A 14,443-nucleotide genomic window follows, 5' to 3' on the forward strand; every position below is an offset into this window, starting at 1 on the left:
GAGTGGTGTGGGCAGGGGCGGATGGGAGCTGGCTAGGGAGCCCAATGCTGACGTGCCTCTGCCCAAGCAGGCCCAGGAGCTACAGAACACCATCATCTTCCTGTTGGATGACAGTATATATTCCACTTAGTGGCCTGGCCTCAACTGAGGGCCTGGGGTTGGACAGAAGAGGCAGCAGCCTCTGCCTGGCCCAGGTCTCTTCCAGATGGTCCGCCTTACAGGTCATTCTGGTTTGGACTTCATTACTTGACTCTGCTCTGGAACCCACCACAGAATAGCCTGGTTGGCCCAGGTGAAGGCTGAGGCAGGGGACGCCACAGTGACTTCAACTGGGAATAAAAATAGCCACACTCCCTCCAGGGTGGGCTTGGGGAAGGGAAGAGCTGTAGGAACTCAGTCCAGGCATCTGATGTTGCCCAGCCTGGAGGAGAGGCCCATGTTGCCACCCAGGCTCAATGTCAGCATGAACCTAGGCCTGGAAGAAGCAGCTGCTGAGGAAATAAAACTCCTGAGGAAAGACCTGTGTGTGTGTGTGTGTGTGTGTGTGCACGTGCCATGTGCTGACAAACAGGACTTTATTCTTGTCAACATCTCAGTTAGGCCTGTCCTTCCTGACTAGGAGCTTAGCGGGGGGGGGGGGGGGCTGGCAGCTGCCCTCTCCCCATAGCGCTGTACCTGTAATCTCAAGGGAAGCGGGTGTGGAGCACCTGGGAGGGCCCAATACCTTGGAGAGGAGGGCTTCACTCCTGGCTGAGACCCATCCTATTAAGTACAAGATAGAGGACTCTTTCTTCTTCCTCTTAACCTTGTAGCAGTCACACCACCCTCCCCTTCTAACCTGGGGATCTGGCCCAGAAAACCCAGCCATGAGGGTCAGGAGAGGCAAGGAGGCTCTAAAAAAGGCCACAAGCTTTGCAGGCAGAAAGCTGGGCAAACCTCTGGCCTCTGACTAGATTTGAGAGGGTCTGGGGCCATCTCCAAAGCAAGGTGTGATTAGAAGTGGGAACGACCCCGGGAAAGATGGTGCCCCAGGCACCAGCAGGCTGGCACAGCTGCCCAATTCCGCATGAGGCCCAGGCTGGTCCATGATGGAGTCCGGGCAGGATGCTGGCCCTGTCCAGCCAGTGGTGGGGTCATGTCTGTGGGCCACACAGGCTGTGCCAGTCAGCTTCACTCTCGCACCGGGTGTGTCCATGGAAAAACTGCTTGATGAGGCTCTGGGCCTCTTCCTTCACTGCAGATTTGGGGCAGGAGTTTGTAATAAGTAAGGCCCAATCTCCTACTCAAAGAACTCCTGCACCACCTCCCAACCCTGGCCATGATGGTGCTCACCAGTCCTTCCAGGAAAGGTCCTCTGGATCAGCAAGTGTGAGAGATGGCGGGCGAAGCCTTTAAACAACTCCTAGAAGGTAGAGGGGCAACAGAACAGAGTGCAGGAACCTGCCCCAAGCCCTGGAGCCACCCACGGCCATGACCAAGGCAGGCCCAGGGGGGGCAGATGCTGGGTGTTGGCTGAAGGCTCAGCCTGCTCTGCCCCACTTGGTTCTGGGGCACCCACCCCAACCACCCATTACCCTAAGCCTGGAGAGGGCAAAGCTCCCCTTCTCACCCTACCTTGGATGCAAACTTGCCATCCTTGTAGAAGGGGGTCAGGTATCTGACCACAATATCTGCAGCCTCCTTCAAGGAGATTCCAGGAGCTGACAGCTGGCAGGGGTCTTGGGCCAGGGCATTCAAGGTACCCTGTTCACTGCCCAAGGCACTGCCCCTGACCTCTGCTAAGATGGAGGGCTTGGCTTGGGGGCGAGGTCTCTTTTGAGCCCGACTCCCTGGGTTCTCCTGGACAGGACAACAGTGAGAGGTCACTCTTGGGTTCCCTTTCACTGGTTCCTACCCCTCCTTTTGGAAGACTGTGCCTTAGCACCAGGTGGCTCCCTCTAGCCTGTCCCATCTGCCCCTGGGGTATAGAAAGAAGTAATGATTTTCCTGAACCCCTGACCAGAACTCCTGGTCTTGTCCACAGGCCTCCTCCATTCCCCTGTGCTTCTTCCTTGATGATACCTGCTGGGATCTGGGCCGCTTGCCCATCTGTGTCTTCTTTGGGGAGATGAGCTGGGCTTCAGGGAACCCCCGGTCTTTGAGAGGGCAGGTGCTGGCCAGAGGGAAGAGCAACATCAGAGCTCCAGGGCCAGGTGTTCCTCAGCCCAACAGATTCATCAGAGCTTCAGAAGCCCAGTTAGTAGAGGGGATGCTGCCAGGCAAAGTCCATAGGACCCCATGACTACTGTGCCCTCACTCCCGCCCCTCCCTGTGCCCTTACCTTGGCCCCTCACTGGGACATGCCTCAGTCTGAGGAGGGTCCATCAAATATCCCCGGAGTCCATCTTCTTCCTCTGTGTACTTCTCTGAAGTCATCAGAGGTTCCTGCTTTCTCCCACAGGAGGGGCTGGCACCATCTGCCCTTGGGGCTGTGGTGAGTGGAGGTGGGTTTTCTGCCCTTTGACAGAAGAAGCGGGCAATATTCTGGGAATCCTTATGGGCTGCTGTGGCCAGGAGCTGCTGCTTCTTGCTGGCCCGGGCTTTGGTATTTGAACTTCTGGAAGAGGCTTTCACCTTCTCAGCAGAGGGCCCTGCACAGTGAGCACTACCTCCAGGGTCTTCTCCTTTGGGCCCAGGGAGGGCCTCACTCACATCCTTATCCTGGATGCCAGAGGGCTGGCTGGGGGGTTCTTGCTCATCCCCCCGCACAGGCTGGGAAGACTCCTGAGTCCGAGACTTCTCCATCAGCTCAGTGGCTGTCTGGAATGGGCAGGAGCCTTTAGGGAAGCCAGCTCCCACCCTCTTGGCTTTGAGCTGTAAGGAAGAAGAGGAAAGGCTCAGACCTCTAGGTCCCCTGGAGGGTATTGTTGATTGCTCCAAGCTATGGCTGTTGGGGTGGGGCTCTCAAGACCCTGGGAGTTGCACAGGACATCATTTGGGAGTCAGGCTGATGGGAGAAGAGGCTGTAGTTGGCAAAAGCACAGCTAGCATAGCAGAGATGTTCCAGGGGACCCAGTGCCAGGGCTGCATCCCAGGAGAGTGCAAGAGGATGTGCCCTACTGAGGGCAAAGAAGTGGGGCCTTTCCTGGGCCCAAGTTTGGGGTGGACACACACCAGAGTGTCACTCACCGAGTACACATGGGAGGCTGGTGGGATGTCATACTCATTGGGCTCTGGGGGCTCAGCCTGGGCACTGCAGCTTTTGGTACCACCTCCCACGTCATAGAGCTGTCCATCCTTGGAGGCTCTGTGGATCTCAGCTACCTGGGCAGGGACAGACAGTGAGGTCATGGTACCTACAGGCTCCTTCTATATTCCTAGCCCAGGTCTTCCTTTCCCATGAGGTACAAGAAGAAATTGGGCACTGGACAAGTTGCAGTCCTTACAGAGTTGGCTAAAAACATCTCCAGCTGGCCCAGAAAGCCAGACTCTCCTCTTATAAATGGCTCTTGGGGCCAGCGGGCTAGCAGATAGCCTGCCCTTTCCTACCCTGATCCAGTAAATGTGCCCTGCCCACCTGCCCCTTGCCCTGGGCCCACCTTCCTCAGCACGCTGGCCTTGTAGAGGTTGGCCATCTTGGCATTCCGGAATGTCTCATATTCTAGCTGCACGGCCTGGGCCTGGAGTTCTGTTCTGAGGGTAGGAATGAACACAAGGCATCTGGTGGGCCCAAGACCTCTCCCTGGGATCTCCTGCTGGACCCTACACAGAGACTGCAGGGTACCTTCAGGACCTGGTGGGGATAGGCCCAGGGATTCCAACCAGGACTTTCTGGGTACCCTATGGCTTACAGGTCTTCAGCAGACACTGGCAGCCCCTAAGTGTGGTCACACCTGCCCCCTGGGGGGGGGCTGTAGGGACTGGGTGACTCTGAAGTAGGACAGGTGTAACGAGGGGCTGCCCAAATGAGCCTGGGGGTGGGGTTTGCCCAGAGTCTCCTGAGGAACTAGTGCTCAGAGATCTCCTCTGTCCCCAAGGCTGGCTCTTGCTCTGGCCCCATAGATCTCAGGACACTCACCCATTGCTGGAACCTGTGGCTTGGCGGTTGCTGCTCAGAGCCTCCTCCAGGAGACCCAGGCAGTGCTCACGGGCCTGTAGGGAGAGGGGAGTTGTCACCTGGCCTCAGGGGAGAGTCCTGGGGGGCAGGTGAGGACTTTCCCCTTTCTTACCTTCACAGTGAGCCTAGGAATCTTTCTGCTAGAAGCCTCTTTCAGGGGACAATCTTCATCTGGGGAGAGGAAGGATGGGTTCTTCCATTCAACTTCCTGCTCTCTGGAGTCCCTGAAGACCCCAATAAGGCAACCACCATCCAAACCCAGGGCACAGCCCATAAGCCCCTGGAAACATTTCTGTACCAACCTGGGGGTATGAATTCTTCTATCTTGGGGTCTTTGCCCTGGAAGACGGCATAAAGGGCCTATGAGGCATCCTGCTCTGTTGTAGGACAGTTCCCACCCAGGACCAGGGAAGGGTGTTAGAGGGTGAAGACAGGACCACCTGGGATGCTGCATGGGTCATTGACTCCCTGCTGAGTCCCCACCTCCTTCACCTTGCGCAGGCTCATCTGCTTCTGATAGAAGAGACTCCATTCCCGCTTGTGGGCCTCATCTCTGCCCTCATCACCACTGCCTCCCGAACCTTCATCATACCTAGGAAAAAGGCTGGTTGTGAGCAACTCAGGACTGAGGTTCTGTCCTGACCACTCAGGCTGCTGGTGGAACAACGATGTCCTTCATGCCCTGGAAGCTTGGGGCAACACTGAGATCCAGGCCCCAACCTAGTCCATAGGGCAGGAGGGTAAACCACAGCACTACCATGTCTGGCCTTAGCACCAGGAGAATGACAGACTATTTCCAATGGGTTGGGGGGCCTCTGGCTTCATGGCTCCTGACCTGCTAAAGCCCCTGTAGCCCCTGCGACCTCCTTCATACAGCTCAGGGTCAAAGCCATTCCCCTGGGAGGGCCTGATGCAGGTCTTGCTCCAGCTGCTGCTGTGCTCCAAGGCGTCCAGCTGTTTCCGCACAGCAGCAGGGTTTTGACAGTAGTCGCAACCTTTGGTGCAGGCAGGTGGAGCATCCCCAAAGTACTTGGCAATGGCAGCATGGCGGCACCTGGAGCAGGCAATACAGAAGAGATGAGGGATAAGAGATGAGGACCCAGGCAAAGCTAGCATTTGCTCACCCCAGCTCCAAAAACTGGCTGAGTGTCACTGTCCAGCACCACACTTGGCATCTCACACATGCCACCTCATGGGGGCCTCACAAGACATATTTGATTTTGCCCATTGTATAATTGGGGACAGTGAGGGAAGAAGCTTTTCCAAGGTCATATCTATATATGTACCCCAAGAGCAAGGATATAAGCCCTATTCTGTCTATTACTCCTCTGGCCCCTGGGACCCTATCCTCCGGCAGTAGGTGCCCTTGGAAGAGTTCAGGCTCTGATACAGATGCTGGCTCTGCCATCAAGGCTGTGTCCCTGGGTAATCATCTCACCTTTAAAACCTACAGGTTCTCAATAAAATGGTGCAGCAGGACGCTGGCCTCAAGCTGTGTGAGGACTGAGAAGGGATGCTCCGAAGGGCATTAGGATACAATATTACTTCCCACCCTTCTCTGGGTCAGAAGGGGAGGGAATAGTAGGAGAGGGCCCCACTCCAGCCTCAACACTCTGCTCTGCTTGTCTCTTGATGACTTATTCCTTGTGGACCCTGATAAGCCTGTGTCCCAGCCTACTGTACCCAGGCCGAGACTGGGAGCTGCACAAGGCGTAACTATCGAGAGAGCTGGCAAGCAGGTGGTTCTGAGGGCCGGCACTGTACCGACTCACTGGTGAGCATTCAGCTAAGGAGACGTGGCTTCACTGGAGTCCCCTCCTCACCCCCACTGCCTTGACCCTGTCTTGGCCCTCTTGGGGTAACTGCCCAAGCTAGGAACAGACAGCAGCTTCCATCTGGCCCAGCAGGGTCTATTTCTGCTCCAATCCCCAGACTGAGGCCCCACCAACCCTCAGGCAGGTACAGAGGCCCTGGAAGGAACCATAGCTTTACCAGGGTAGTTACAATAGCCATTCCTGCCACTGAGAAGGTAGCACAGGGTAGAAGAGCCCAAAAGGGGATGCTGGAGCAGAGGCAGGGCTGTCTGGGGCACCAATCGCAGGGATAAGAATAGCTGGTGCCAGATGCTCTAACCAGAAGTCTTCTCAAACGGCAGTCTCAAGGAACAAAAGCTGAATGTGACCAGCCCCCAAAGCAGTAGGGTCAGGTCACCCTCTAGCCAAGAGGACACAGCTCTGAAGGTAGATAGGAGCAGCCAGACAGCAGAGGTAGCCACCAGAGGGCGCTCTCATGCCCACTCCTGCCAGCCCTGGATGAATATGACACATATTACCTCCACTTGAGTCCCCTTGTCTATACAGTGACTGCCTGTCTGTCTCTGGGAGGCTCAGGCATTCAAGTGGTGTGGCCACAGCGGTTTGCCTCCTCCCTACCCCCCAAGCCCTGACTCACTGGGGTTTTGTGTTCAGATTCAAAGAGCTCCATTGACTGCGGGGCTAGGGTCAGTTTCTCTCCCAGGAGACTGGTCTGCTGGGTGGCACGACCAGCCAAATGTCAGAGGGCCCCAGCCACTGGGCTCTGGGGCCAATCCCTGACAGCTGGGCCAGGAGTCCGTGGGGGAAAGCTAAGCAGAAAGAAATCAGCAGTGTCCTTCCTCTTAAGAAGAGTTCGATGTCCCTCACAGGGCAAGCAGACCACTCCCAAGACACCAGGATTCCCAAAGACTTCCCAAGACACCTCTGGGTGTTGGGTGGCCTGCTGGCAACGCCTGCCTGTTTGCTGGGGTAGCCCAGCAGTCCCTCACTATTTACTTTCTTTTCTCAGAGAGGCCAAAGGGAGGAACAGTGGCTCAAGGTACAAATTGTGGGAGTTGGGGACACAGGCCTGAATAACACTCCTGAGGGCGGCAGTGGGGAGCCCAAGGGCAGGGAAAACTGCTCCACTCTCTTTCCCTGAGGGCAGAGGATGAGCCCCTGGGTCATCTACTCAGAACCAGAGCCCAGCACCTGTCATCAGCCAACCAGGCCCAGCCCACTGGCTAGAGGGAGGGGAGAGGAAGAGGAGGAGGAGGCGGAGGATCCCAAAGCCCACTTTCCCCAGCAAGGAAAGCCACTGGGTAGAAGTTGCAGGACAAGCTCCAGAGAGGGTTCCCTCTGGCTCCCCCTCTCGACGGTAATTTGACACTTACATCTCCAGGACAACCAACAACAAAAAAGCCGAGGCTGTCGGACAGCAGCTGGCTGTCAGCCTCAAGGAGGAGCTCCAGGCTCCAGGAGCTTGTGCTGAGAAGTGCCCAGGGGAGCTGCGGAGGGCCAGGGAAACGGTGTGCACGAAAGAGATACGAGGTGGTGGCCAGGGGCCCGAGGGGAGGCACGCAGACACCCTGATCCGGGCTTCCTTTCTTGCCTCCCCAACAGCTACGTTCCAGGTAAGTGGTGCTGGCCACAGAGAAGGGGGGAAAGGAAGACAAGGGAACAGCCAGGGTCTCCTGCACTGGGGTGGGGGGCCACATCTACCACAAACAGGGAGAGGAAAGTCTTGGAACGCGTCTAGTCACCTCCTCACAGGGAAATCCGACGTCTCCTGTGCACCTGGGCTCTCCCTTCCCCTGGGACCTTTGTGGGGGTAGGGTGGGGGCCTCTGCCCCAAGTGCTGCCCTGCCGCCTGCTGTGCAGCAGAGGGCCCAGGCTGCTGACTCTGCAAGTCAGTTTAAGCTTTTTCTATTCAGTGGGCTTTGGAGAGGGATTTGGCTGCCCTGCCACGCATGCCCGCTGAGCCCCCATTTTCCCCAGGATTAGGCCCGAGTCCTCCCCTCGTGGGTTCCCCTAGTGGAGGAGGCACAGGGCAGGGTATGTCCAGCCCGTTCACAGCCCCCCGGGGATGCAGCAGGACCTCAAGCAGCTCTGCCCACCTGTGTCCTGGACAAGAACAACAGCTGCCATCTCTTTTGGAGGTTTGGCCCACTCAATAACAGATGTTCCCACCTAGGGCTTGGCCCAAGGAGGTGTCCCTGGGCCCACTTAGATCCCCAGGAGCCCCCAGATCTCCCTCTGGCAATGAGTTCTGAACACTGAACCACGGCCATGTACACCCGATTCTAAACTCAGCATTGGGCTGGGAGATGGTTATGAAAGGTGTGAGGCTGGGGAGGGACCACAGGTATTCAGATCTCTGTGGCACCACAGAGATGCTGTGACCTTGAGACAGATATCTGGTTCTTCAGGCAGCACTGAGCATTTCCCTCCTGGGAAGGGCTCCACAAGTAGAGGCTACTTACCCCTTCTGCCTCCCTGTCCTCACATCAGAGTTAAAGTCCCCCACACCCCTAGATGGTTCTTCCCAAAGCAAACAAGTTGGCATCTAGCAAGAAAGAAAAACAATCCAGGGAAAAGTGGAAAGCAAAGATCAGGCCAAGTGTCCTGGGCTTAGGAAGAGGCCATGGGCTTTGCCTAGCTTGGGGACTGGAAGCACGTGGCAAAGGGAGGGGACTGAATGGAGGCCAGGGTGTACCTGAGGCATCAGGTCAGGGAAGGGAAGGGCACAATGGTGAGGTGTGTCTTATCTCTAAGATACCCCAACAGGCAGGTGCCCTACATCCACTGGACACAGGTGGATGAGGTCCTTCTAGCAGTCCAAGCAGGGACAGAAAGTGGACGGCAGGAAGTCCGCCTCTTGTCCTGGGAAGCTCTGGGGTTGGGGCAATGAAACTGCCAAAGGTTCTAGTGCCTATGTTCTATTTCAAATCAGAACCAGGGCTGAATGTCCAGCACGGTGCACACCAAGTGTCTCCACTCTGCTGGCCTCTGGACCCTACAAATCTCCCACAACTGTTGGTTATTTCTCACTGGAACCATTTCTCAAACAAGATAATGCCCCACAGGGCAAGGGTGGCTGAAGCCCACCATGACAAAACAACGGGGACTGAGCAAGAAGGTCCTCGGGGCCCTGAGCACACTGTGCTTATCAGGCATGCACACACTGCCTGTCCTCCATGGGGCAGCCTGGAGTTGGACTATCAGTTTTCTGAGGAGGAAACAGACAAGCCCTGGTACCAAGTGGCAGCTGTCTGGCCTGCAGGATGCCAGTCTGCTCCATGGCAAGGCTCTCTCTGCCAGGAGATGCCACACAAAGGCTGTTGCCAAGTCCCTCCAGCACTGCCAGCCTCCCTCTCTGTCCTGCGGGCTGTCAGGACTGAGGCACTAACAAGCTTGGGGGTGGGAGAGGCTCTAGTTCCTCTGGTTCTCAGGCAGGAAGTACAGTTAAAAAAGTTTGGTGAGTCTGAGAAAGACTAAGAAAATACATAATTCTCAACTCCACTTGGCCTCCCTGCCTTCTTCCCCCAAACCTGGGAGGGTAAAGCGGCAATAGGGGCTAGTCCCAGGGCTCCCACATTCCCCTGGCCACAGCTGGGAACACATGCAGCTCCCTCCAAGATAATGGCTGGGACACATGCCACAGGGTCACCTGACGGCTGCTGGTTATATTGGGCACCAGGCTTCAGGCACTCTGTTGGTCTTGCTTTAAATAGCCCGCTGGGAAGACGCCGGGGACCCGCTGGAATGTGCCTCTTTCCTTTTTTAAGAACAAGACCCTTCAGCTTGCCCCCCACTCTCCTGCCTCTTTCCTGGTGGGCCTGTTCTGCTCAGTCATAGGGCTAAGCTTGAATGGACAAATACCAACAGCCACGCAAAGAGGACCCCAGGTTCTTAGGGGAGAACAACCATGCCCAACAGCCCCACTTCTGTGCACAGTGCAGATGGAATCCCATGGGCAACCCTGGGTCAGTTTGCTGAGTGAGGATGGCCAAGTCCAGCTGGCTAATTCAGCTCCCAGTTGGCAGTCTAGAGAAGCCTTGGAGCCATCCACATGCATGGCCCACCACTGGTGTGGACCGACCTCTTCCAGAGTGGACACCAGGCCCTCTAGTTATGAGTCTGCAGCTTTCCAACTTCACAAGCCCTGGAGGACACCACCTTGTAGCCCAGGGTCTGATCAACAAACCCTGTCTTCCCTGCAGGGAAGCTTCGGCCTCAGTGTCCCTTCCCTGCCCTGGGTTCTGACTCTCAGATGGACCTGGAGTCCCCACACCACTTCTCACTAACAGCCATCTCTCCCCTCCCCCACAACCTCTCCCTGGGTCTTTGGGTGTGGCATAGAAGAGAGAAAGCTCTCCCTACCCACCCACCTCCTGCCCACTTCCTCTTTTAAGGAGTGGCTCCACTGGGCTACATTAGTCCATGTGGGCAAAGTGCCAGTCAGGTTGAAAAGCCAGACCAAGTACAAATGAAGCCGGAGGGGAGGGAAGCAGGACCACTTCTGAGCCATGAGCAAATTATTCCTTTAAGGATGAGATGCCTGGAAACCTGAGGAGTGGTAATGGCACAAAGGTCCCAGAACAGAGGGGACCACCATCCTGTGCAAGCCTGTCCCACTTGGTCAGAGAAGGGCCTCATTTGGTCTGACCAGAGGGAATGGTACTATGCTCAAGTCAGCAGGGCACTTAAGATCTGTCCTTTTGGAGACAAGTAGTATGTGTGCTCTCAAGAAGCCTGGTATGCCTCAGTCTGAAGGTGACATGGTGGTGAAGTTAGAGCTTCAGGCCCACAAGAGCAGGGCTGACCGTGCAGAGCCCAGGGGCTGCCAGTCATGGGCAGTGTCCTCAGTGGACGGCTGCTACACTAGCCTAGCTTTCTGCTCAAAGCCTGAGATGGGCCCTCACTGACAGGGCACAGGGCAGGAGGAGCCTGTCCAGTAGTGACCGCAGAGAAGTCACATAGCTCTCAGGTTACCCATATATAAAAGCAAAGAGGTGGGAGTGGGTGAGTAGCAGTATCCCAGGATTCTGTGCGGCTTCTTACTGTGCAAACTGGGGTCTGATCTCCTTTGCAGAAATGTGCTAGCCCTGAGGTAAGGCGTGAGAGAAGTCAGGGGATGTAAGCCAGAGAACCTCACACTTCTGACAGGAAGTCACTTTTCCAGGGAGCCATCATATGCCTGCTCTCCCCAATGTCACTAAACAACAAGTCCCCCTGTCCAGCTTCCAGACACAACAGAAACAAACCAGAGTAAAGGACAGACAGTCCTGAAAGGCATTTCTGGGGAGGGCTAGTCGACAGTGCATGGGGGGACAGCTCCTAAGCCAGGAGACCTGCAGCTGCCTCAACTCCCCTGGCAATGGCCAGGCCCCACCCAGAGGGTGTTCATATCCACCATGTATGGCTGGATGGCCAGGGCCCAAGTAGCTGGAAAGGTGGGCATCTTATCTCTGTGTCAATGCAGAGATGAAGTGACCTACCCACGACACAGAGGAAGAGGGGAGGTGGGATGATTGAAACACTGTTCTAAGAGGGTCAGCTGGAAAAACTAGAACAGTTACTGCGAGGAAGGGAAATTCACACCAGCTGCCATCAAGTTCCTGATGGATTGTGCAGGGGAAGAGAGACTCCCTGGAGGAAGGCAGGGGTCTGACCTTCTGTGAGCAGGTGGGCTGCTCCAGCAGGAGAGTCCTTGCCATCAGGTGCTCAACAGGAGGGCAGCAGGCCAAATGCAGGTGGAGCACCAGGTCAGATGGCCCACAGTTCTAACCCTGCCTCCAGGCAGCGGTGCTGGGAGTGAGCAGCCCTGTAGCTGGGAGAAACACAGCACAGGTGCTGCCTGTTGGGTTGAGACCAGGAGCAAGGAGGCAATCAGTAGAGCCAATCAGTACATCACAATCCCCTGGCCACCTGATCTACCACATCAGGCCCAGGATTAAAGCAACTGTCTTGGTGAACCGGTTCAGGCTGGCTGGCAAAGGTTGTCCCTGGTCCTTCTCTAAAAAGGCTCTGGCTCCCTTGTGCCCACAGGAGAGGTAGAAGGGGAAAGAATCCCTGATGCACAACAGGCCTCAACTAACAGATTGAACCTGGAAACTCCTTTGGGCCTCTTGGGCACCCTGGACAGGAAGAAGCTCTCTGGGGTGGGGGTGATGGACAGGCCTCTCTGGTCAGGCCAGAACAGATCCAAACCAACAGAGGAGGGAAGTCCTGATCCCATTCAGAGAGGACCCTTCCCCTGGCAAAAACGGGAGCAGACAGTGCGATCTCTTCCCCTCACATTAGAACAATGTACCAGCAAAAAACTCTGGCTGCTGGGAGTGGGGGGTCCCAGGGGACTCAAGTTTTATATCCCCCAAACCTCCTCTCCGCAGTGTTCACTACCACTGATCCCAGCCAGAACCCCCATGAACACGTCCTCCTGCCGGGCATGTGATGAAAGGCAAACATAGGCTGGGCTCCCGAGGTCCATCTCCCCAGCCAAGGGCATTGGAGAAGGTACCCAAGTCCCAAAGACCCAGGGGCTGATAGGGGAACTGTGCCAGCCAAAGTATCCTGGCCAAGCCTAGTTGTAGTGTCTCAAGGCAAAGGAATGTACAGCAAAGTTGCTCCACCTTGCGGACAGAAACCTTCACCAACTCAGGCCTTGGCTGGCAGCCCCCAAAAGCAGGCTCTTTATGTCACTCATCCCCAGTGTCCCTGATCCAGAGCTGGGCCAGCCAGGTTGGGGGCTGAGGGTGGCCACTGAGTGGGCCCCACTAACTCCCGGCTTCCCTCAGAAGCCACCAGGGGCACAGGGGTAAGACCTGACAAACTTGTTCTGCGGGCTGCAGCAGGAGAGAGGGTGGTTTGCTGGTGCTGCCTCAGTGTGCGGCCAGCCCCGCGGAGACTCCAGGCACACTCTTTCTGCCTCAGCGCAGCCCGCAAGAACCCCAGCAGGAGCTGGTGCAGCATGGCAGCCCCTGGCTTTGTGCAGGAGATGCACTCTGTGGGTGAGAGACTGTTGAAGAAGCTGCGAGGGCTGCCCCAGGCCGAGCCCGTGGAGCTTGTGGCCTTCTCCATCCTCGTCCTCTTTACAGGCAAGTGTGGGCACTCACAGTCTCCTTAGCACCCCATGGCTCCTCCTGGCATCTGGGAGAGACCAGAGCATGGTGCTAGCTAGAGAGCTGGTGGGGGTGGAGACTGTCCCCAGATAAGGAGGAAAAGCAGTTGCCCCTTGTGGGAAACCAAGGGATTTCCCCATATCCTCTGACATTGCCCAAGTGATGGGCAATGCTGGGTAGTACTGGGAACGGGGCCCAGGGGCACTGTCAGGTTTCAACCCAGAGATGAAGGGAGCCAAGCTTGGGTTGTGGAAGAGACACCGGGAAGGAGGTCAAGGCTCGGGGCCAGCAAGGGGACAGTCAACATCCCCCGTCAGACCCTCAGGTCTTTCAGACTACTAAACCAGACCTGGGGGAGCCCTAGCATGGGTCCAAGGGCTCCTCTGGAAAGAGGGTGGGCACCCTTGCCTTCCCCACCTTCTCAGGCCCACTCTCCCATCCTGCAGCCACTGTTCTGCTGCTGCTGCTGATAGCCTGCAGCTGCTGCTGCACTCACTGCTGCTGCCCTGAGCGCAGAGGCAGGAAGGTCCAGGTGCGGCCCATGACCCCCCACTGAGGGGCAGCAAGACATGGAAGGAGAAGCTGGAGAGGCTGTCAGCCTGGCCCTGTGGCCCTCGCGCCTCCAGACAAGGACCCCCCCAGCCCCAGTCCTGGCCCTGTCCCGATACCAGGATGCTGACACCTGGAGCCTCACCAAGGAAACAAGGGCTGGGACACGCACAAAACTCCACCTGCTAGTGGACACTGGGTGTTGGGGAGGAGTCCACTGCTCAAAGACTGAGGACACCACCTGGGTCTTCTGCTGACCTTCACTGTTTAACAAGGACACAGGAGTTCCCATACTTTGATGGGGACCAGCCCACATTTGTGGGGAGCTGGCCCTTGGGGCTCTACTGATCCATGCCAAAGAGGAACAAGCCAATCAGAGGGACTTTGTGCAATAGCTACTGGATCCCAACCAAGGGGAACATGTCAGTATTCTAGCCTGGTATTTGCCTGTTTATTTCCAAGTAAAAGCTTTTTGGTTATATATTTCTGAGGTTGGCTGCACTCTGTGCATCAGGAGGGCGGAGCTGGAATTCCAGGGGTGTGACCAGCGACTATTCTTTCCAGGCCACTGCTCTCCCTAAGCCCATGAAAACTGGAAAATCACACAGGGAGGAGTCCCCCTCCACAGCCAAGAAACCAGTGGAGGGACACAGCAACATTCCTGTCACCCAACAGTTAACAAGCAGTGGCTGCTGGATACCCACACTGTGCTAGGCCCAGGAAGGCCACTTAACATTTTCCACTGTCTATAACTTCTGCCTGGACACACCACACTAGCAGGCTTAAACCCCTGGATCCCTAAACTTCTGAGCTCCAAGAAAAGAGGTCAGGTCCCTAGTTTTCTCTACAACTACTTCCCCGTTTGTGGGCTCACACCTCTC

At 56.3% G+C, this 14,443-nt stretch overlaps 3 protein-coding genes across 6 annotated transcripts in view; 2 read left to right on the top strand and 1 right to left on the bottom strand.

Moving 5' to 3' along the window:
• Myo15b (myosin XVB) overlaps positions 1 to 519 on the top strand; it is a 31,125-nt gene extending 30,606 nt beyond the window's left edge. Inside the window, exon 65 of the mRNA XM_058581014.1 lies at positions 71 to 519. Coding sequence (XP_058436997.1) covers positions 71 to 130 — 60 coding nt within the window. The 3' untranslated portion in view covers positions 131 to 519. The remainder of the gene's footprint in view (positions 1 to 70) is intronic.
• A 39-nt stretch (positions 520 to 558) lies between these two features.
• The window catches only part of Recql5 (RecQ like helicase 5), a 33,567-nt gene continuing 19,682 nt past the window's right edge, over positions 559 to 14,443 (bottom strand). Inside the window, exons 8-19 of one of the 2 annotated variants that reach the window (XM_046449624.2) lie at positions 4,932 to 5,150; positions 4,589 to 4,688; positions 4,399 to 4,435; positions 4,209 to 4,267; positions 4,058 to 4,131; positions 3,579 to 3,672; positions 3,169 to 3,303; positions 2,321 to 2,853; positions 2,062 to 2,152; positions 1,615 to 1,839; positions 1,333 to 1,402; positions 559 to 1,234 (exon numbers count right to left, since the gene is read on the bottom strand). In XM_046449624.2, the coding sequence (XP_046305580.1) occupies positions 1,134 to 1,234; positions 1,333 to 1,402; positions 1,615 to 1,839; positions 2,062 to 2,152; positions 2,321 to 2,853; positions 3,169 to 3,303; positions 3,579 to 3,672; positions 4,058 to 4,131; positions 4,209 to 4,267; positions 4,399 to 4,435; positions 4,589 to 4,688; positions 4,932 to 5,150 (1,738 nt within the window). In that variant the 3' untranslated portion in view covers positions 559 to 1,133. Of the gene's footprint in view, positions 1,235 to 1,332; positions 1,403 to 1,614; positions 1,840 to 2,061; positions 2,153 to 2,320; positions 2,854 to 3,168; positions 3,304 to 3,578; positions 3,673 to 4,057; positions 4,132 to 4,208; positions 4,268 to 4,398; positions 4,436 to 4,579; positions 4,689 to 4,931; positions 5,151 to 14,443 lie in introns of both variants that reach the window. The other variant, XM_046449623.2, reaches the window with a different exon arrangement.
• On the top strand, positions 7,355 to 14,045 carry Smim5 (small integral membrane protein 5). Of its 3 annotated transcripts, none has more exons than XM_046449626.2 (3): positions 7,355 to 7,523; positions 12,831 to 12,989; positions 13,460 to 14,045. In XM_046449626.2, exons 2-3 carry the CDS (start codon positions 12,863 to 12,865, stop codon positions 13,567 to 13,569), a joined length of 237 nt encoding a protein of 78 aa, XP_046305582.1. In that variant the 5' UTR covers positions 7,355 to 7,523; positions 12,831 to 12,862; the 3' UTR covers positions 13,570 to 14,045. The 3 variants fall into 3 exon arrangements, with proteins under 3 accessions (XP_046305582.1, XP_046305581.1, XP_046305583.1); XM_046449625.2 differs by having other exon boundaries at positions 7,361 to 7,523; positions 12,826 to 12,989; XM_046449627.2 differs by lacking the exon at positions 7,355 to 7,523 and having other exon boundaries at positions 12,788 to 12,989.

Source organism: Marmota monax, unplaced genomic scaffold (assembly GCF_021218885.2).
Source record: "Marmota monax isolate L192 unplaced genomic scaffold, Marmota_monax_Labrador192_F-V1.1 WCK01_AAM20220418_F8-fsc00292, whole genome shotgun sequence".
NCBI lineage: Eukaryota > Metazoa > Chordata > Mammalia > Rodentia > Sciuridae > Marmota > Marmota monax.